A 22,742-nucleotide genomic window follows, 5' to 3' on the forward strand; every position below is an offset into this window, starting at 1 on the left:
ATTTTATACTAGTTAAATGAATGACAATGCAACAAATACAATTACAAACATATATTTTATCAATAAATATGTAAATGTATACATTTTGAAAGAGAAAAGATCGACACTAACTCGAATTATTATGCTTTACCAGAGGAACATATGATGAGTGCTCAATTCTTGAATTAATGATTGAAGTTAATATCCTTCGAATAAACCCATGATGGCGGCAAATCCAACAAATGTTTGACTTCAAATAACAACCATAAGTGATATTCTCTAAAGTCAAAAATCTGCCAACAGATTTTTCTCCCCTAAAAAAAAATGAATTCAGCTGAAAATAACGAAAACAATGAAACACCTACTGAAGAAAAACCAAAATCAACAATTTTAAACAAAGTTCAAGAGGTGGCAAATAGTGCAAACCTAAAAATAGAATCAATTTACGAATTTTGCGATAATATTTATTTAAAAGTTAGTCCAATTTACATATATTTACTCGGAACAGTTTTATCAGGATTAATTTCATATTTACTACATTATAATATGTTCGGAAATCAAGAAGAAATAGAAACTCAATGGAAATTCGCTTTTTTGCTTACTTGCGTATTCTTTACTAGCATATTTTATATGACAGATGATTTCCTTGTTTCTCTCGTTATTTCAATTGTCAGTTCCTTTGATATTAAATTATCTCACCCTACATCACTTGCACAGTGGCCAATGAATCTTGTTTCCATAGTTTGCATCACTTTCATCTCAAAACTTACCAAAAATTCCAATCCTTTCGTATTAATTGTGCTTCTTATCATGCCAATTTCATATTTCATCTTGAATAGAAGTTTAGAAGGCTATTCTTACTTGTTACCATTCGGGTATGCTGGAATGATGCTTTGCAGATACTTATTTAGACATATTTTGGAAATAAACTGCAAATACTTCATGAAAGGATTTATGACATTATTCGCATATCTTTTAATACTTTTAGCTACCAATCTCTTTATTTTCATCGCTCAAACTGGTCAATCTCCTGAATCAGCTTCACCTGGCAATCTCTCGATAGAATTAGGTACCAGAAACAAAGGTTTAATCATAGGAATGCTTATTTCATTTGTTATTTCTGGAATTTACATAAGAAATAGCTTTTTATGGTTAATTATCGTTTGTGCCTATGTTTCACGCGATTATGATGGCGATAATTTGGCTTTTAACACTATTAATGAGATAGAAATCGCTCTTTTCTTCGCAGTTGCGAAATCAATTTCAAGAATTAAAATTAACTGGCTTGCAAAGATTTTTGCACTGTCCGTACTATTTTACTTCTCAATTTACTCATTTTGGGATCCGGAAGCCTTCAGATTTTGATTAAATTTTGTTTCAATTTTTGTAAAAATTTTTTACTGTTATTTTTTAAAGATTTTTCCTGTACACTCCTATCCTTATACAGAAAACCGAAACTTTTGCCAAGTTTATGCATAAATTTAGAACTTTGGTCTAATGAAATTCGGAAATATCAGGACATAGAAAGCAAAATATTTCCGGTTTTAAACATGTTACAGATAACATGATATATCGAATCAAAATCAATTCAAATTCAGTATTTTACTAATTTATCCGCAATTTTTTTCAAATCTATTCAAAAATTGATATCGGACGGGGAATAATTTAAATAGACCAAAATTTTTTTTCTAGAAATATGAATACGGATCTTGTAGCCCCTCCTGAATTTAAAGTTATCGTATTAGGTGATTCCGCAGTAGGGAAATCAAGTATAGTATTACAAATCAGCCAAGAAACGTTTGATTATCAAATGGATACTACAATTGGTGCAAGCCACGTTCAGAAAAGGATGGAAACACCAAGAGGTCCAATAATTTTGAATATATGGGATACAGCAGGACAAGAAAGATACAGAAGTCTTATCCCTATTTATCTACGAGCTGCACAAGCAGCATTAATATGTTATGATGTAACGAATAGACAGAGCTTTCTTTCATTAGAGCATTGGATAGAAGATGTACAAAAGATCTGTCCATCAGACATTCATATATATATAGTTGGAAACAAATGCGATCTTGAAGATGTGGTGCCGATTGTTGAAGCTGAAGATTTTGCAGCTTCCAGGAAGTATCCATTCTTTAGGACATCTGCGAAATTAGGAAAAAACATTACAGAACTTTTTAATACACTTTCCTCTGATTTACTTGGAGGAGACGAGATGCATCAGATTGTTATCAATATTACAGAAGATAAGAAAGAAACGTCACAAAAGAAATGCTGTTAAATTGTTATTTATATACTCTATCTAATCGGAATTCTTTTTTTACTATTTTAACAATCCTACTACTACATCATAATGATATATGTTACTAAGGTACTCTGAAAAAGATATTGACTGCATTTTATATCTTTCATATTTTTCTTGAGTTTAATCAGATCTAATTTCAGTTCTTCTTTAGGAGTGAAGTTGTTTTATTAATATTTAGAACAATCATTTCGCTTTCGATAAATTCTGAAATTGAAATGAAAAGAAAATATTCATAAAATATAAAAGTATATTTCAAGACGAATTGTAACAAGTATCAATTTTAAAGTTATTTGAAAAAATTGAATCGGAAAATTTCTGATTTTAGGATAATTTATGAAATTTATTTGGAACTACTGACCTTATCAGATGCACACGCAATATTCGCATCAAAAAATCCAATTCATGCAAAATCTAGCATAAAATTTCAATTCAGAAGGAATTTTTAAACGTATGTTACGTTTAAAATTCTTCAAAATGTTTGATTCTTCCTCAGATACAGAGCATGAAGTAACAGCTTCTAGTCAATTAGACACTACAACTGATTCACAATTACTTGTTGAATCAAGAAATGAACAATTACAAGAAGAACTCGCATCATTAACGAAACAATATAACAGCTTACAAGCTCAGTTCGAGCAAGCTGTCAAGTTAACACAAAGTGTTGATACAATACATAAAGAAAACGAAGGACTTAAAGTTCAAATCCGTGAATTGACAAATGAGAAACAAGATCTTTTGCATCGCCTTGAAATAGCAAAATTGGCTCATGAAGAAGTATTAAAGAAGTTCCAATCTGCATCAGAAGAGAATGCAACTCAGAGAGATCACGATATCTCTGGAATGCAGAAAGAATTTGAAAAAGTCAAGCAAACATTCCGTGCACAGATTGACTCCCTATATGCCCAACTTCAGTCTGTACAACAGTCTAAGGAAAAGGAAGAAGTTGCTCAAAAGACATTGATTTCTAAGATTCAAAAGTTGATTGATAATTCCGGCATTTATTTCTCAACCAAGTTTGAATCATTTGAAGAACTCTGCAGCTTCTTTGAAACCAAAGCAATCAAAGGTCCATCTTCAGTTCCAAAAGCGAAAAATGCTGAAAAAGCTCAAACACCAGTCAACGTTATTGAAGAAAGATCTCCAGAATACGAAGCTAAGATCAAAGAGCTCAAAGTTCAACTCAAGAAACAGATCTCTGTTACAAAGGACCTTGAGGAGCAAATTAGAATCAATGCTCGCTCAACAACACAGCTTACAAATAAGCACAATGCTGAAGTTGAATCATTAAAGGCTAAGATTGCTCAGATTAATGAGGATAATGCCAATACAGTTAATGATTACAAGCGCAAGATTACAAATCTTGAGAACAAGATTGCAGCTGCAAAGGACAAGGATCAGAAGCCTGCTCAACCAGCTAAGCAAGCTTCAGATAAAGCAGTTCCAGCTCAAGAGAAACAACAGCCAGTTAAATCAAGGAATGTTCCTCAGCAAACTGAACAGCCAAAGGCTGCTCAACCAACAGTTCAAATTCCATCAATTTCTCAGAACGATTTAGATACAATTACCCAACAATACACAAACCGCATTTCTGAGTTGAATGAACAAATCCAAACATTGACAAAGAAGTATAACGACGCAATGGAAGTCAACAAGACATCAGAAGCTAAGTGCGGCCAACTTATTGTCACATTAGATAAGAATGCAAGCGAATACCAAGCCCTCAAGAGAGTTCATGAAGAAACTGTTTGCGAAATCGAAGCAATTAGAAAGGCTCTTCATAGCAGAGAGGCAGCTCCAGACAAGAAGGCCGAAAGAGAAAGAAGGAAAGAACAACAGAAGCAGAAAGCAACAATTATCTGCTTAGAGAAATCCGCTGAAGCTCTCAAGAAGCAAATCTTCGATATCCAATTCGATAAGGAAGAATACAACCGTAAACTTGCTGAAAAGGATGATAAAATCAGATCTCTTGAGAATGAAATCAAGGAACTTAGAAAGTCTCATGAAGATTTGAATGCAGACTTATCTTATGCAAACAACAAACTTGAGAACATCAAGATCCCAACAGAAAAGGAACTCCTTCCAACAGCTGTTTGGACAACAGGTGAATTCGAAAATCCATTGCAAGGACAAATCGAAAAGATCGCTGATACAGAAGCTTTATCACCAGCTGCTAAGATCCAGCACATCTACAGACAGATCAACAAATACTTCACAAAGAAGACAGAAGATTATAAGTCCGCTCTTGATGATGCATATGGTGATTTAGACAACATCAGATGCATCATGGGAGATTTCATTGTCTCATTAACAATTGCTTTGAATGACAATGCCATTACATTCGATGATTTCTTACAAAAGAACCTCAGTGAGAAAGTTGTTAAGGACATTTCAGCTCTCAGATCACAACTTGTCGATGAAAAGAGACGCGCTGAAGTCCTTCAAGCTGTTGTTGACAAGTTCAATGCAAGCTTTGGCAACTCACAAGGAGATGTTACAGATAAAATCCATTTAATCTGCGATAAAATGGAGAAGAAGAAAGAGATCATCGCCACAAGAACAGAGAAGTGCAAGGCATACAAGCAAGCACTTAACGATGCAGAGATGAAGATCACAGAAATGGAAAGAGACAACCAATTCAACCTTGAAACTAAAGATATGGAAATCAAGGACTTGACAGAAAAGAACAAATCTCTTACAGAACAACTCAAGCAGCTCAAGGCAGAGAACAAGCAATTAAAGGACACAACAACAGAACAACAAGAACAAATTGAATCCATCAAGCAAGAGCTTGAAGAGAACAAGGAAAGCCTTGAAGAAGAAAGGAAATGCCTCGAAGAAACAATTTCTAGGAAGCATGAAGAAGCAAACACTAACTTGCAATCAGAGTTATCTGCAGCTTCTGCAAATGTTGTTGAATTAACAGAACAATGCCAGCGCCTTAAGGAGGCCGTTACAATGCAGAAGGGAATCATTGCTGAAAGAGAAAAGGTAATTGAAGAACTTAAGGCTGATTTGGCAAAGACAACAGATTCATATGAAACACGCCATGAAATAGAGAAGAAGCAGATCATCGAATCATATGAAAAGGCAATCCAAGAAATCACAAAACAATGCGAAATGCACAGGAGCGATGTGGAAAAGCTCAGCGTTGCAATCGCACAGACTGAAAAGAAGCTCAAGGATGCCCAAGCATCAAGAATGAAGGCAAAGAGAATGAAAGTCAGAGCTGAAGCCGAAATCAAGTCTCTTGAGGAACAAATTTCTCGTGAAAAGAAGTTAACCGAGTCAGCAATCAAAAACGCTGCAATTGCCAATGAAGCAGATGCTTCTAATAAGATCAATGCTGTAAAAGCTAAAGCAGATGAGGAGAAGCGCAAGCTTATTGCTACAGCAGCACAAGAATTTTCTCAATTCTTCAATGCTGGAGAAGCAATTGACGAAAGAGCATTCAAGAATCTTATACAGAAGGCTAGAGACGAGATTTCTAGATTGACAAAGATGGATGCTGCAATCAGACGCCTTGTTGGTGCTACTGGAAATCAATCAACAGATGATGCAGTTGCTCAGATCTTAATCCACTAAGTTATTATTAGTATTACGTATTTGTATTATAATCTTAAAGCTTATTATTATATTTAGGTTATTTCATTCCAAGTTTTTTAATCTATTGAAAATTAAATATGATTTAAATTCATCAATTGAAAGGAGGAATCATCATTCTACATTGAGGTGGTTATAACCAAATACAAAAAACAAAATATAATAAAATTCAGAGTTTTTTTGATTTTTTTTTCAAAACGACAAAGACATACGAAAACTATGTCTCTTTCATCACCGATGCAGATTAATATTATTTTCATTTTCAGTAAAACCCTTTTATTAAAAAATGCTCAGAAGCGTAATAAGAAAAGCAAAAAAGTGCAAACCGCTGCTATTAAAAATCACATTGAATTTTTTGAATACTTAGCACAAGCTGAATCAAACATTTGATAAGAAAATTTCTTTTGCGGACAAAATCATATTTTTATTTTTGATAAACTATTATATTTTAGTAATATTTTTTTCAAGGGTCGGAAGTAACGTGCTTTTTGCACTTTACACACGTCTTTTGTATAATATTAACTGTACACCATATATACAACTATATTATTAAGTTTCAACAACTTTTGTGAATGGCTAAAAAAACAAAACTATCTAATGAAAACTATCGGTCCTTACGAGCCCCGCCGTTTCCTTGGAGCAGGGTCGTTCGGCGGTGTCTGGGAGTGCCAGAATAAGACAACTGGTGAATCCGTTGCTTGTAAGCTGATCGATTTAAATACGGCCTTATCTGATAAGGTTTATCCACATTTCCGCAATGAAATTTTAATTCATAGTAAAATCAACCATCCATCCGTCACGCAGCTCAAGGATGTTATTTTAGATAATGATAATGTTTACATCTTCCTTGAATTATGTGATGGTGGTGACATGAACGACATTGTACAAGAGTTTGGCGGCCTTTCGGAAGATGAAGCCGAGCACTACTTCCATCAGATAATGGAAGCTTTGTCCTATATTCATAAATTAGGCGTCGCTCATCGTGATGTGAAATTAGAGAATATCCTTGTTACTGCTGATGACGATGCTAAGCTTACAGATTTTGGTCTTTGCAAGCAGCAGCATGGTAATGATCCAATGCTTACAACTTGCGGAACTTTAGTTTATGCAGCTCCCGAAATTATTCAAGAGAAACCATACAACGGCATGAAAGCCGATATATGGTCTGCTGGTGTAGTTCTTTATGCCATGGTCGCTGCCCACTTCCCTTGGATTGTTCCAGATGATATGCCCCCTGAGAACATCATGAAAGAAACAGCAAGACAAATAGTTGAGGGTGATATAGCACTTCCTGATGGAATATCATACGAGCTTCAGAACTTGATGGCTAACTTACTTAACGTTGATCCAAACGAAAGACCGACAGCAGCAGAGGTCTTGGAGCACCCATGGTTCCAGAATGTCGTAGAAGATGAAGCAGTAGATCCAAAACCAAATACAGCAATCGTCAACTTAGTCGAATCGTTTTTGAGTGATCTTGATAGGCGCCGTAAGCTATCTTCATAAATTACCAGGTCAGTTGTTTTTTATATTCAAATGCAGTTATAAATTATTCTTATTTGACAATCAAAATTCTTTAATATTTCTTACAAAAAAAAAAACATAATTTCAAATTTCAATCGTTAAAAAACAAATTTAATAATTGGCACTATGAATTACTATAATTATAGGAAACAAATAATTATTTTTTTTATAATACATTCCTTATTGATTTTCACTTTATTGAATTAAAAGTCATAATTTGTTACGATATTGAGTATTTTTTGATAATGTATTGAATTTTATATAGTATGTAGATTATATTGTATCTTTCATATAGGTCAATATTCGATTGTTTTGTAATTTTTTGATGAAATTAATAAAAAAATTAATTGTTTTTGCAATACATAGCATTTAATTGCTATAAACATGAATGAATTATTGTTGTTCCTTGCTATTAGGTCAATCAAGACATTTATTTTTAATATAATTTATTATGCACATTTTTGTACTGTAATCAATATAGAATTCAATGTATTCAAGGGGTATAAGGACTAGATATCTAAAATGTTCTTAAAAATTCCATGTCTTATTTTAGTTTAGCTACCAAGAGGTAAAATCTTTCTTTGAAATGTGAACAGTCTTGTTCTAAGAAAAATTCCGTGCATGATATTTAAAAGTGGCAGTATATTTATGGAAGATCATGAAAAAGGAAGTTCATTTCAAATAAAATCCGTAAATTGTACATTAAATCTCAATTCTATTTTATAAATCAATTAGAAAATATTGTACACGAATCATTTTCGAATGAATTAATCAAATCTAATATTAAAACCTTTGAATTAACTATAATTTTGAAAAATCGTTCGGTTTTCTTTAGTTATGATATATTTATCTTTTCACACATTAATTTTAATTTGGTCGTAAAAATTTTGACAATTTTCTGACCGGTAAATATTTTATTATTTCTCATATCAAGCCTTATAATAAATTTAACCGAAATAAAAAAAACTGACAATATTTTTGAGAAATGAATATTTATGAGAATTACTCCAATTCATGCTGTATATCATAAATTTCTAATTATTTTGTTTTAAGTTTAAATTTTTCTTAAATCGATTATCTTCTGAATTTCAGTGAAACAACATTCAATATTTCAAAATACCAAAAATTGATAGCGGTTATGAAATTCATTATTCATACATTTCTCTCATTATATAAATATTAAATTTTGAATGAATCAATGAAAAAATTGTGACAAAATACGATCATTTAATTCAATACAAATCTCAGATATAACAATGATCGGGGAAGGAAGATATTTTGCTCTGAAATGCTATAAAAGTATTAGCGACGAAGAGCTGACTAAACGATTCTCCGCAATTACTCCCCTTACTTTTTGCAAGACTTTTGTATCTCAAACCTCATATCAACTAATTTTTTTAGTTTTCAACACATATGTCCCATTTAACATCATAAACAACACCGCATTAATGCATATTCATACGCATGTCGATGTGAAGCTAATAGAAGAAAGACCTGACATACAACCGGCAAATGAAATTTATTTATTCAATTTACCTGAAGCTGTCAACCATTCTCATTCAGTACAGTCATTAATAGGCATATTTGATGAAAAGGCACTGATCAAACATCCTCCAGGTCTCTTCGTTGTTTCTCCAAGTGATGAACAATCATCAATTTTGCTTCAGACAATATTACCGGAGATAGACTTTGGCAACGGAAGCCACTTGAACATGGTGGTCAATGACGCTTACAAAGTTCCCTACATTCTTATTCAGAACCTTCCGTTTGGAACAACAAAAGAAAAATTATATCAATTTTTCGAAGCAAACAATTTCGATGTGAATTTCTTGGAACTTATTCCAAACACAAAACTAAACAACATGACCGCAGAAGTTATCCTACCTTCCACACAAATTGTTGATGATTTTACTTCAAAGATGAATTATACTCAATTTGAGAGCAATACTATATTTATCAGACACTACTTATCGCCAAAACAACTAGAAGAAATGAAAAAGTGGCGAATTAAGGCTCTTGGAATTAAGAGAAATATGAGCCTTAAAAATATTTGCGAAATATTTACGAAATACGGCGAAATATTTTCAATTACAATCCGAGACTCAACGGGCGTAATAGAATTCAGAGATTTAGAGTCTGCGGAGAAAGCAATATCAGATCCCCCGAAAGGCTTTAATTTATCCTATCTAGTGATGGAAAATGCAAAGATGATATGTCTCAACATGCCATTGAATACCACTCAGGAGTCTGTTTCGAAGGTTTTCCCAAACGCGATCGGAATCAAAATCATTTCATCAAAATACGACGGCGTTCGTCCAGTTATTCACGTTGTATTCAAGAGCAAAGATGAGATACGGACTGCGATCGAAACAGGAAACAAAATTTCGATGGACGGAATGAGACTGATTTGCCTCAAATTTAATGAATTCCACTCTAAGATAGGAGAAATCCAAGCTTCAATGACACGAAAGAACTCGGTTTTCGCGATCAACCTTCCAGAGCATTTCGTAGCCGAAAACATTGTTGAAAATCTGAAACAGTTCGGCGATATATTGTATATAAAGTATTCGTCAGCCAATGGCTCAAAACAGGGTTTTGCTGGTGTTCTCTTTGCTGAAGAAACGTCGATACCCAAAGTTTTATCTGCCTCTAACGAGGTTAGAGGTATCTCTATCAAACAATTTTGTCCTAAATAAATATGCTATTTCTTTCAATTATAATTTTGCAATTTAATTTTTTGCCATAAACTCATTATTCTTTGATATTTATGTGAGTATCAACTATAAAATATCTATTGTTCCCCCGAAACACGTCATAAAGCCATAAGATGAAAACGATGGATTCAAACAAAAACATTTTAGAATAGTTTTGAATATTTTTGATCTGCAAATTATATTTACTATTGAAATGTTGAAATAAGGAGTGTCAAAACCTAAAATATAGAGAATTGTTTTTGAGGATAACAATAAAATCAGATTTTTCCAACATAAATCTATTTATTAAGTATTGTATATTGATTTTTATGCACTAATTTCTCTTAATAATATATTATTAAGTGTTTGACAATTACTCATTGCACATTATGATACTATTTCACTCTCATTAACTAGATGCATTTCGTAATTGTTTATTAATGAGTCTATTAAGGGTGCACCCGCATGTACGTTTATTTGAGAGGAGGAGAATTACCCTCTCAATTTTGAAAGCTTCGTTAACTTAATATCTCGATGAATATTGGATTAAAATTGAATTTGCCCATACCAATATATCTGATACAATATCCTTAAGTTTTACTAAAAAGAATTTTTTAAAATCCCTGCAGATTCGGGGATTTTTAAATTTTTTGATTTTTTTCGAAAATTTTTCGGAAAAAAAAATATTTTCAGAAGAGCCTTAACGGCTAAGTTTTATGTTTAATGTTGAGTATCAAAAAGAATGGGCATCTGATATAGCCATCATATATCCCAGAAGCAAATAAAAATTCTGACTTTTTAAGCATAAAAAATGAAATTTTATTTTTTGCAAAAAACAGGCCACCCGGATGTACGTTTATTTCAGAGGAGGAGGATTAAATTTTTGAAAGCACTAAAATTTGTAAATATGCTAGTTATATAATAATATGCATTATTTTAAAAAATAAAAATTAAAGCACGTTAAAATCTTTTTTGATGAATTTTTACAAAAGCTACTCAGGATAATGCAAGATATGAGTAGTTAAACATAAATTTCAAATCAGATTTTACTTATAATAAATATTTTAAATTTCCGAAAATTAAGTTCAGATCGACTCTATACGTAGTAAATACTAAATAAGGTGCCAAAAACATATTAAACAGTATCAAAACTATCAAGATTGTAATGTTTTTGAAGAAAAATTTATAGAATTATGAACTTCAAACAGATATTATGTAAATAAAAATAATATAATGAATTTATTTATTCGTATAATAGCAGTAATAAGTCGATTATTCACTTCTACTTCTGAGATTTGAATTTAATTTCGACAGAAAAAGAGATTCAAGAGGAAAATACTAGGGGATACAAACAGCCACCATGACAGGATTATTATGGAGCCAAGTTGTATTTTTTGATATTTTTAGAGTTTTCCTACCTATTTAGGTACCAAGTTATTGCTTAAAAATTAAGGTTCTAAATTCTGAAGTTTACATGATCCTCCCGGGCGCACCCTTAATTCTCTATTCTCTTTTTTAAGTTTTTCAATTTCAAAATTTTGACTTTTGTACTTCCATTCATTTGAGTCATTTGACTTTTCTAATCCGTATATTTTGCTATTTAATGCCGATTTTTCTGATTTAAGATTTTTGATTTCGTCAGTTTGTGATATGTTTTGCTTCTTTAATTTATCATTTTCATCCTTTAATGTGGTGTTTTCCCTTTTTAATCTTGTCAATTCATCATTTTGGCTTGAGTTATTATTCTTAAGCTGTGAGTTTTCTCGCCTCAATTGTGCGAGTTCGTCATTAATTGTTGATTTGTTTTGGCTCAAATCTCTAATTTTGGTTTCTAATTCGTTGATTTTATTGTGACTTTCTTTAATGTTTTCTTGAAATGTTTTGAACTTTGATATGATATATGATTGAATGTTATTCTTAGTTAATTGATTATTAACTGTTGATAATATTTTGATTGATTCAATAACATCTTTAACATCAATATATTCATCATTAAGATATGATAAAATGTCAAAGAATGATTGATCTTTGTTGAATAATGAAAATATTAAATCATTTGAATTGATATTTTGCTGTTTGAAATGAACTAATAATTGTATAGCAAAATCAATACCTGCTTCAACAATTGAATCAATAAGTTTATCATGAGGGATTGAATCAATATTATTGATTATGAAGCAGAATATCTTATTATTATATCCAGATTCTTTACAATATTTGATCTTTCTAATTATGTTTTCGAAGTTGTAGTCATCATCATTGAATCTCTTCATATACAATGAAATCAAATATTTACTTTCCATTACATTTCCAAGTGCATGAAAGTCATAGAAAACACTATCTTCGACATTCTCTGGAACTTGCAGCTTCAAAATACTTTCGAGAACTTTATATGTATCCGAGCCTTTTATTTCTGCTTTGAATCTAAATTCTTTGATAGATCGATTCAAATAATATTGATTTTTAATTTTATCCGACATTGCAGATCCAACATATATATTTGTATCGTATACATGGTTATTGATATATATCTTAATAGGTGGAGATTCGAATGAATCCAACGATTCAACTAGTTGAGCAAGGATGTCACACATCTTGAAAAATGAATTTTGGTGGTTTTTTATCAACAAAAAAAATTGATAGAACACACAATACGACTTTTTAATATTATTTTGCATTTATCATTTAAATAATTTTTTACAATTGTGATAAAATAACAAATCACAATTAATCACAAATTGACACTTTTTTGAATTGTCAAAAAATGGACGCAAATATAACAAATGATTCCTATCGCATTAATATCAGCAGCTTATCAATAACATCATTTATTGCAATGATAGTTTTGTAATAAACAGAAATTCATCAAAAGTGACAGCTCTCAATTTTTTGACATTTGTAAATTCTAAATTGAATGAGAAAAATGAAATAATACTAAGCATAATACAATATTCTAGATTTAATTATAATTAGGAAAAAGTTAGTTTTGAGAGTACTTTTCATAGGCATATAGAATGAAATCTTCTGAAAAATAATATCACATAAACTCATATTATTTTCTAATATATAACTATTTTATAAGGCAAGGCAAGTGGGGCTTCCAGGCGCGTTGCGCCCTCTAGCCCATAAAAAATTTCTGAGGACGAGCCAGCCGTTGACTTTTTTGTAGAGCACTCAAAATAGTATAACTTTGTCCGGACAAGTAAGGGTCTATCGTCGCTACAGGAAAAGTTACAGGCGTTCCAAGGAAGTATACTTTGAGAAGCCTTTTTCCCCTTATAGAATGAGATAAGACGGTTATTTTACAAAACTGACAACACTTTGACCGAGTAGTTTTTTGTGCTGAACAAAAAGTGTCATATAAACATCTGTCAAAAACCGCTTTTTAACTTCACTTAAAATGCCACGTAAGCTACGTAAGAATATACGTAAGAGGAAGGGAGCATTGAAACATCCAATAGTAAAACTGACACCACAACAACAGTTGCAACAACAAATGATGAATGACCCCACTATGTTGCAACAAATGTCAAGCAACCCTATGCTTTTAAATCGAGTTATTGGTGCACAGAGTGGAGGTTTAAGAGCGGAACTTTTAGCGAAAATGGCAGGCTATGGTGGAGCTGCAGACGGAACAGCTTATAACCCTCAAAGTCAAATGAATTTGAGTTCACTCAAAAATCAAATAACAGATGTCAAAAAGTCAAACATAGACATACAGAAACAAATAAGTGAAAACGAAAAGAAACTAGAATATGACAGACAGACAAAGAAACTAAATGAGTTAAACGTAGAGAAAAAGAAGAAAGAAGAACAACTGAAAGAACTAAGTACAGAGGAATATGCGAAAAAAGTGTCAGAAAAAGCAGCAGAAGTAGCAAAAATGGAACAAGATGTTATAAATTTGAAAAACCATACTACTCAATATAAAGTACTGAAAGATGAAGAGATAAAACAAAAAGCCATGAAGACATATATGGATAGCGATGAGTATAAAAAAGAAGTTGAAGCAAATGTAAAGGTAGAAAAACTTTTACAGTTGCAAAACCAAACCGTACAGTATGAAAACTTAGCACAAGAAAGTAAAAATAACGACGCAGCCATGCAAAAGGCAATGAAAAGCGCAGATATTATAAAAGCTAATAATGACTGGTTAGATGCCCAAGCCAACGCTAAAGCAGCCCAACTTATAGGGTCAATAAGGACAAAAATACAAGCGGATGAAGACAGTTCAAATGAAGCTTTAATGAATGCTGACTTTAAGAATGCCTTCGAAGCTCTTCATAGTAAGGTGAAACTAGTGAACGACTTCTCATCTGGAAAGAAACTGAAGTCTGAAGGTTTCGACAAAGAGTTAAGAGAAGTAGCACAAAATATGACGAAAATAACAGATGCAGCAACGAGACAGGCAGTTCAAAGTGCCTATGACGCCGTTAGAGCAGCTGTTGTGGAAAGTCAAGAAAAAGAGTTACAACAGACCAAAACAGACCTAGTAAATGCTTTCTTAAGAACGAAAAGTCAGGTAGGACATTATGCTGCAGATGGAACATATGTGCCAGCTGGTGGAACTTATATACCACCAAACCCTCCAAGAGAAGCACCTGCACCAGGACTACCTAAAACATTTACATCGTCACATGGACACAGACACAGGCATGCACCACAACAACAACCAACACAACAACCAACAGTTCAAAATCCAGCACAGCAACCAACAGTTCAAAATCCAGCACAGCAACCAACAGTTCAAAACCCTGCACAGCAACCACAAACAGAGCAAGGACATAAAAGAAGTAGAGAAAAAGGAAACCAAGAATTCTTAAAAATGCTTAAGGAAGATTATGGTTACCCAGATACTCTTGACTTTAGTGACAGATATAAAGAAGCAGTTAGTATATCTAAGTCGTGTACTGTGGCACTGCGCGCCTCCGTACACCACTTAGCTGTTTTGACACTTTACGAAACCGTTAACGTATATTTTACAACACAAACACAAACACCAACTTAACCTTAAATATTTATAAAGCCGCCAACCACTTCACCTCACTAATGAAAAAATAAACGTTTTCACAAACGACTTCATTAATGTAAAAATAAACGTTCTCACTTACAAAAGTATTGCAACTCCTCCCATTGCTGTGCTTCACATAACAACTCATAATCTTCTGACTCACTTTCTTCTTCATATAGGTCAAAGTCACTGTCAAAATAAATGTTAGTAAGTTTTGACAAAGCTAATGAAACACGTTTACCGTTTGTATCGTATGCTTGTATAAACTTTCCATTCTTCATTCCTTCATAAACGCTCAAACTAACTTTACCCTTTCTCCCTCGTATCTGATAGAATGTATTTTCACGAGGAACGAAGAACAAATTCTTGAACTCATGACTGTTGTAGTTTGTTATCTCAATAGTTTTCGTCATTTATATAAAATAAACTTAAAATTAATGATATCACCACCCTCACACGTATGAAAACATAGCGCAAAAATAAATTTAGGTAGAAGGGTAGATCTAACCTCATTTCTACCCTCATTTCTAACCTGTTGAATTCATTGCTTTATAACTCTCTTCCTTTCTCCAACTCTTTCTAACTTCTTCTTAAGTTCAGCAATGTTGTCCTCATGAAGTTTAATCTTTCTCAAAATTCCTTCTTTATCTAATGGTTGCTTTATCTTTCTAAACTGAACTCTACCATCCTTCATAGTATGAATGTAAAAACCTTCTGGAATAGTTCCTGATTTAATGTATTCTACCAAAAACTTTTGTTTCATTGCTTCAGTGACTTTAGTCGTCATTTTACTCTAAGGTGAAGCTAGCACAGCGATAATGGATTTCATGACTTTTTAGTATTTCATGCAATCTTAACAGATAGTCTTACAAGTACTTCCAGTGTCCCTAGCTGTCCCTCCTTTTTATATATAACTCCATGACATTTATAATCTCGCGAAACTTAACAGGTAGCATAACAGATTAAAATCAGATGAGGTTTTGAACCAAAATTCTAAGCACGTTGTCTAAGGATTTTGAGGAACTAGGGACAGAGTGTGGCAAAGTCCAAGATTTAATTTATCTTCATCTGTTTCATCAGCTATCTCATCTAATATGCCAATATTTTATTCATAACTCGTCGGCAAACTCACTAACTTTCGTTATGTTCATCTGCATGCTTCATCTGATAGAAAGTATGACTTTTATTAACTCTGTGAGATAATGAAAACTACTAGGGACAGAGACCATGGCCAAAGTTTATGACTTTCATTATTTCCAGAACTTAATGAAAACTACTAGGGACAGAGACCATGGCAAAGTTCATGATTTAATTTATTCTCTCACTAACAACAAACACAAACTCCAACACTAACATCAAGTACTAACTTCAGCACAAATGACAAACGCTAACAACAAACACAAACTCCAACACTAACATCAAGTACTAACTTCAGCACAAATGACAAACGCTAACAACAAACACAAACTCCAACACTAACGACAAAAATAAATGTCCTCACTTTCTTAACAAAGTAATATGTGCTTCTTACACCACCATAGCTCAAACGTTTCTTTTCAAACATCGATTGAAACTTATTTTGAGCCATTGGCTTTAGTCTCTTTTCTTCAAATACGCCAAGAAATCTTCTTCACATCTTTTCACTTTCATAGCCTTCTTTAAACTCCTCCTTGTTAAGTTCTATGAAATTCTTTATATCATTCTTTGTTGCAATGGCTTCTTCACGAACGACATCGTGAACTATTTCATCATTGCATTCATGTATGACCTCCTCACTGTTCTCATGAACTATTTCAACACTGTTCTCATGAACGACCTCCTTACTGTCTTTCATAAGCGTTTCAAAGTCTCCTTTACTCATTACTTCAATCTCATGCTGTTCACAGTAGTACTTAAACTCACTGTATATGTCTTTGTTGTATGTTATATTGCTTCCATGTACTCCATGAATTTTTCAAGCACTTCCTCATAATTCACTGTTTCTTTCTTTCCACGACCTTCTAATATCATACTTGCTTCGTAAATATAACTTCTTGCAGAACCGTCTCGCTTTCTACTTCTCTTCACAAATTCTCTCATCTTGCCGCAAATACATTTGAACTACATGCAAAGAATTCATTCTCCTTCGCAAATTCTTTATATCTTCTGTAGCACTCTGTACAATTCCATCCGGATACAAACTTTTCATAGAACTCCTCGTAAAACATTTGGTAAGGTGTTTTGTTCATTTCGATGAGTTCTTGTTTAGCCCTGGTGAATGGTATCTTCCTTACATCAAATTCACTTAAATCTTTCCTCATGAAGTACGTCAGTAAGTTTGAATAAAACTCTTCATTAAAGCTTTCAATGAGATTTGAGAAATATTCGTAATTTCCTTTGTATCTGCTGCTTACGTCAATGACAACAAATCTTCTGTCGTCTTTGTCAATCTTTACTGAGTTGAAGTTGTTAGATATCATGATGATATTACAAACATTCTCTATCTTTCTTACTGGCTGACACTTCTGATTTAAGTCCAACTGAGTCTCTGTTACTATTGACTTTAGTGCGTCGTGGTTCATGACCTTAGACGTATCGCATGAGCTTAGTTCATTGCATACGATGAGCTTCATGTTCTCAATAGCAGCATTGAATCTACCAACCACATTCTCTATTGCCGTTATATTATTGTTGGCGTACTTGCTAATGAGCTCGCATAGAACATTACTAAGTACATTCTTACCAGTTTTGCTTTCCTATTAACAAAAGTACTGTTCCAGTCTTTCCACAAGGATTTTGAACGATGTAGGCGAACCAGTTCAAAACATACTCATAAGCTCTTCATCCTCATTACATATGACATCGTGAACATGTTTCAAATATCCTTCAATAATGCTTTCATCTACTTCATTCAGTACCTCATACTCATATCCTCTGAAATAGCTGTAAATGTCATCTCTTTCGTCAAAGAATCTCATGCCTGACTTCATAAGATAGTTCTTGTTCTGACCCGCTTCATAAATCATCAGTGCGTTCACATCCTTCTCCTCAATACGTCCTACATAAACACTCTTCATGAGCTTATTGAATTCCTTGCTATCTATTGACAGTGTTGTTGTGTCTCGTATTCCATCATAATCTTTCACTAGATATGTCATACGTGCTCCGTCAATAACAACAACACATCTTCTTAAGTCATTTATAACACTAGCTATGTCAATACCTTCTTCACTCATGTACTTATTTCTCCTCAAGTCCTTTAGTGTGAAAGTGTCTCTAAGTTCTATTTCAAGCAATTCATTTACACATCCTTTGCAATACTTCTCTATAAAATATTTCTGTCGTTCTTTACTAAGTTTCTTAACAGCTCTGAAGAACCATGTGTTTTGACTCAAACATCCTTCACAACTTCTCTCATTCATTCCTAGTTCTTTCATGTCATTATCTTCAACCTCTATGGTCTCATTGACTAAGGTCAAAGGGTTCTTAGTCATTGCTGGTCTTATCTGAAACAATGTTTGTGCAACAGGTTTAACTAGTTCAGCAACGTCCTTCCTTAATATGAATAGCTGTTTCCACTCATCTTTGCTAACAGTTCTTTCATAACCACTGACAGTAATGATTTCATTTGCTGACCTTAGACACTTATGTTCTATCATTTGTATTGCTTTTGTGTAAGGCTTTCGTGAGCATAGGTTGTATATGTCATTCCTGCAATGTTCATTCATGCCAATAGTACTAAATCCTTTCTTTGCTGTTGAATGCATAATATCCATTAGTTCCTGTGTTCGTATTGCTGTCTCATAAAATACAACAAGACCTTTGTCATCTATGACGTACTTACCGAAAACATTGCTTATATTCTTTAACCATGAAATAACATCCTCATTCATGCTGTCAAACATGAAGTAAGGTCTTACATACTCTTCACTTATAAGATACTCCACAAAATACTTGTTAAGCTCTATGTCCTCGTGAGCGATTTCATTAGGTTTGATATTAGTTCCTTTTGTTATTGCTGTCATGTACTTCACTCTCATAGTTCCTTTCAATAGCGTAAAAGTACTTCATTGTTTCATAACTGCTCTAAATTCTGTTCAAAATTCGTACAACATAACTTTTAACATTAGTGAAAGAACATGAGCGAAACAACAACATCTAACATTACAGAAGAAGTCAATGACAATGCCGATGAAAACATTACAGAAGGAGCTAGTGAAAATATTGACGAGTTCAGTGAGGAAGAAGATATTGAGGACGTCAATGAGAACGTTAGTGGGGAACAAACTCAATGGGAAACATTGAGAAATCATGAAGATTATGAGATTTGTACGACATATCCTTTTACTATTCGTCGAAAGAAAAACAAACATATTAAGAGTGAATGCTTAAATAATCATGGTTATATTGAGCTTAGTTTAAACAACAAAACACATTTAAAACATAGAATTATTGCAGAACAGTGGATTGAAAATCCAAACAATTTGAAAGAAATAGACCATATAAATCATGATAGAACGGACAACAGAATCTCAAACCTTCGTTGGTGTTCTAAATCTGAAAACAATAGAAATAAAAGCAAGTATGGCGATATAGTTTATGAGTTCGTTGATGAAATATCTGACGAAGCTGTTGAAATAACAGATTATGGTAAGCATTCGTTTGAGTTCTACTACTATGTTGAGAATGAGGACGCATTCTATTATTATACAGGTCTTAACTATCGAAAACTTCATATAAACTTTACAAAAACAGGTGCTGCTTATGTTTGTATGATAGATACAGAAAACAAGAGAGTAATCTTATGCATAAACAAATTCAAACGCTTGTACGGCTTCATGTAGGACAAACATTATTTTTCAACACTAACGCCAACACGTAGGACAAACATTCATGACTAACATTACTGTATAACATAAATGATTTGTCATGATTTCATCGTAAATGTTTTGTCATGATTTCATCGTAAATGATTTGTCAAACATGAACGTATATGTTTTGTCATAGATTTCTTCATCGTAATGAGCGTAAATGATCCAAAAATATATTTTAGGTGAAGAGGTGAGATCTCACCTCTTTTCTCACCTCTTTTCTCACCTCATGAATTTTCATGACTTCTTCATCGTAAATGTTTTGTCATAGATTTCTTCATCGTAATGAGCGTAAATGATCCAAAAATATATTTTATGTGAAGAGGTGAGATCTCACCTCTTTTCTCACCTCATGAATTTTCATGACTTCTTCATCGTAAATGTTTTGTCATAGATTTCATCGTAATGAGCGTAAATGTTTTGTCATGATTTCATCGTAAATGTTTTGTCAAGACTTCTTCGTATATGTTTTGTCATGATTTAATCGTATATGTTTTGTCATGATTTAATCGTATATGTTTTGTCATAGATTTCTTCATCGTAATGAGCGTAAATGTTTTGTCAAGACTTCTTCGTATATGTTTTGTCATGATTTTATCGTATATGTTTTGTCATGATTTAATCGTATATGTTTGTCAAGACTTCTTCATCGTAATGAGCGTAAATGTTTTGTCAAGAATATAACAACCGCCTGAATTCAGACGGTTGCTTTTTATACAAAATTCACACAGGAAAATTCTTGAGTTTTGGTTGAAAGAATACGGTCAAGCCAAAAGTGGCTCGACCTCAAAACAAACATTTTATGAGCTTACTAAGGCATTTATGAATGAATTCAAAGGTATTTGCATACATCCTGACCTCGTTCATTTTGTTGCTGAATGGTGCTCTGTAAAGTATGCATTTTATGTCAAAGATATTATGGACTCCATAGATAAGAAAGTTCATGAGAAGTTAGATGAAGAAGAACTCGAAGATACAGTAGAGAATGCAAAAACAAGCATTTTATGAGCTTACTAAGGCATTTATGAATGAATTCAAAGGTATTTGCATACATCCTGACCTCGTTCATTTTGTTGTTGAATTCAGCAAAAATAATGTTTAGGGTAGATGGTTTTTAGGTGTCACTACGTCACCATGTCACCAGGTTAATTAACTTCTCTTAAAATTACTGACAACATGACATTTAGACAACAGTCCAGGAAATATATTTTATCGTATATGTTTTGTCATGATTTTATCGTTTATGTTTTGTCATGACTTCATCGTAATGAACGTAAATGTTTTGTCATGATTTCATCGTTCATGTTTTGTCAAGTTTCATCGTATATGTTTTGTCAAACATGAACGTAAATGTTTTGTCAAACATGAACGTAAATGTTTTGTCATGATTTCTTCATCGTAATGAGTGTAAATGATTTCATATAATTGCTTACCTCGGAAAACCGAGAGAAGAGATTCCATATGAAAATCGCAAGAATTTGGCTCCTGGTTTGAAATATTATTATGTTCATAGATTTCATCGTATATGCTTTGTCAAACATGAACGTATATGCTTTGTCATGATTTCTTCGTATATGTTTTGTCATAGATTTCTTCATCGTAATGAGCGTAAATCAGACAAAAATATATTTTAGGTGAAGAGGTGAGATCTCACCTCTTTTCTCACCTCATGAATTTTCATGATTTCTTCATCGTATATGCTTTGTCAAACATGAACGTATATGCTTTGTCAAACATGAACGTATATGTTTTGTCAAGACTTCTTCATCGTAATGAGTGTAAATGATTTGTCATGATTTCATCGTACATGTTTTGTCGAAACTTCATCGTATGTGTTTTGTCATAGATTTCTTCATCGTAATGAGCGTAAATGATCCAAAAATAATGTTTATGTTAGAATGTTAGATCTCACCTCTTTTCTCACCTCTTTTCTCACCTCATGAATTTTCATGATTTCTTCATCGTATATGCTTTGTCAAACATGAACGTAAATGTTTTGTCAAACATGAGCGTAAATGTTTTGTCATGACCTCATCGTATATGTTTTGTCAAGACTTCTTCATCGTAATGAGTGTAAATGTTTTGTCATAGATTTCTTCATCGTAATGAGTGTAAATGTTTTGTCATAGATTTCTTCATCGGAATGAGCGTATATGTTTTGTCAAACATGAACGTATATGTTTTGTCAAGACTTCTTCATCGGAATGAGCGTATATGTTTTGTCAAGACTTTTTCATCGTAATGAGCGTAAATGATCCAAAAATAATGTTTAGGGTAGATGGTTAGATCTAACCTCATTTCTACCCTCATTTCTACCCTCATGAATTTTCATGATTTCTTCATCGTAATGAGCGTATATGCTTTGTCATGATTTCATCGTAAATGATTTGTCAAACATGAACGTAAATGTTTTGTCAAAACTTCATCGTATATGTTTTGTCAAGACTTCTTCATCGGAATGAGCGTATATGTTTTGTCATGACTTTTTCATCGTAATGAGTGTAAATGTTTTGTCATAGATTTCTTCATCGGAATGAGCGTATATGTTTTGTCATGATTTCTTCGTACATGTTTTGTCATGACTTTTTCATCGTAATGAGTGTAAATGTTTTGTCAAACATGAGCGTAAATGATCCAAAAATAATGTTTAGGGTAGATGGTTAGATCTACCCTCATTTCTACCCTCATGAATTTTCATACGGAATCTCTTCGTACATGTTTTGTCATGACTTTTTCATCGTAATGAGTGTAAATGTTTTGTCAAACATGAGCGTAAA

General features: G+C 32.9%; 9 protein-coding genes across 9 annotated transcripts, besides 3 other annotated features; 7 read left to right on the top strand and 2 right to left on the bottom strand.

Moving 5' to 3' along the window:
• Window positions 1-297: 297 nt before the first annotated feature.
• Window positions 298-1,377, top strand: TVAGG3_0746690 (uncharacterized protein; the record flags this gene model as incomplete). The annotated part of the gene is made up of 1 exon (XM_001322829.1): window positions 304-1,344. One exon carries the CDS (start codon window positions 304-306, stop codon window positions 1,342-1,344), a length of 1,041 nt encoding a protein of 346 aa, XP_001322864.1.
• A 282-nt stretch (window positions 1,378-1,659) lies between these two features.
• On the top strand, window positions 1,660-2,315 carry TVAGG3_0746700 (retrograde vesicle-mediated transport, Golgi to ER; the record flags this gene model as incomplete). Its single annotated transcript, XM_001322828.1, has 1 exon — window positions 1,676-2,263. One exon carries the CDS (start codon window positions 1,676-1,678, stop codon window positions 2,261-2,263), a length of 588 nt encoding a protein of 195 aa, XP_001322863.1.
• A 440-nt stretch (window positions 2,316-2,755) lies between these two features.
• Window positions 2,756-5,914, top strand: TVAGG3_0746710 (biological adhesion protein; the record flags this gene model as incomplete). The annotated part of the gene is made up of 1 exon (XM_001322827.2): window positions 2,762-5,869. One exon carries the CDS (start codon window positions 2,762-2,764, stop codon window positions 5,867-5,869), a length of 3,108 nt encoding a protein of 1,035 aa, XP_001322862.1.
• A 557-nt stretch (window positions 5,915-6,471) lies between these two features.
• On the top strand, window positions 6,472-7,468 carry TVAGG3_0746720 (protein serine/threonine kinase protein; the record flags this gene model as incomplete). Its single annotated transcript, XM_001322826.2, has 1 exon — window positions 6,485-7,393. One exon carries the CDS (start codon window positions 6,485-6,487, stop codon window positions 7,391-7,393), a length of 909 nt encoding a protein of 302 aa, XP_001322861.1.
• A 1,186-nt stretch (window positions 7,469-8,654) lies between these two features.
• TVAGG3_0746730 (RNA-binding domain, RBD family-containing protein) lies at window positions 8,655-10,202 on the top strand (the record flags this gene model as incomplete). The annotated part of the gene is made up of 1 exon (XM_001322825.1): window positions 8,668-10,107. The coding sequence occupies one exon, from the start codon at window positions 8,668-8,670 to the stop codon at window positions 10,105-10,107; it is 1,440 nt and encodes a 479-aa protein (XP_001322860.1).
• Window positions 10,203-10,557: 355 nt separating this feature from the next.
• Window positions 10,558-11,598: a mobile genetic element.
• A 1,354-nt stretch (window positions 11,599-12,952) lies between these two features.
• Window positions 12,953-12,989: a mobile genetic element.
• A 515-nt stretch (window positions 12,990-13,504) lies between these two features.
• Window positions 13,505-15,112, top strand: TVAGG3_0746760 (protein of unknown function, DUF4106 family; the record flags this gene model as incomplete). The annotated part of the gene is made up of 1 exon (XM_051245034.1): window positions 13,505-15,112. One exon carries the CDS (start codon window positions 13,505-13,507, stop codon window positions 15,110-15,112), a length of 1,608 nt encoding a protein of 535 aa, XP_051091621.1.
• A 1,633-nt stretch (window positions 15,113-16,745) lies between these two features.
• Window positions 16,746-16,949, bottom strand: TVAGG3_0746770 (uncharacterized protein; the record flags this gene model as incomplete). Its single annotated transcript, XM_051245035.1, has 1 exon — window positions 16,746-16,949. The coding sequence occupies one exon, from the start codon at window positions 16,947-16,949 to the stop codon at window positions 16,746-16,748; it is 204 nt and encodes a 67-aa protein (XP_051091622.1).
• Window positions 16,950-17,098: 149 nt separating this feature from the next.
• Window positions 17,099-20,889: a mobile genetic element.
• Window positions 18,578-19,134, bottom strand: TVAGG3_0746790 (uncharacterized protein; the record flags this gene model as incomplete). The annotated part of the gene is made up of 1 exon (XM_051245036.1): window positions 18,578-19,134. A coding segment is annotated over one exon (557 nt), but the record flags the coding sequence as incomplete, so codon positions are not given.
• On the top strand, window positions 19,234-19,938 carry TVAGG3_0746800 (His-Me finger endonucleases family; the record flags this gene model as incomplete). Its single annotated transcript, XM_051245037.1, has 1 exon — window positions 19,234-19,938. One exon carries the CDS (start codon window positions 19,234-19,236, stop codon window positions 19,936-19,938), a length of 705 nt encoding a protein of 234 aa, XP_051091624.1.
• Window positions 20,890-22,742: the final 1,853 nt, after the last annotated feature.

This window comes from Trichomonas vaginalis, chromosome III (assembly GCF_026262505.1).
Source record: "Trichomonas vaginalis G3 chromosome III, whole genome shotgun sequence".
NCBI lineage: Eukaryota > Parabasalia > Trichomonadida > Trichomonadidae > Trichomonas > Trichomonas vaginalis.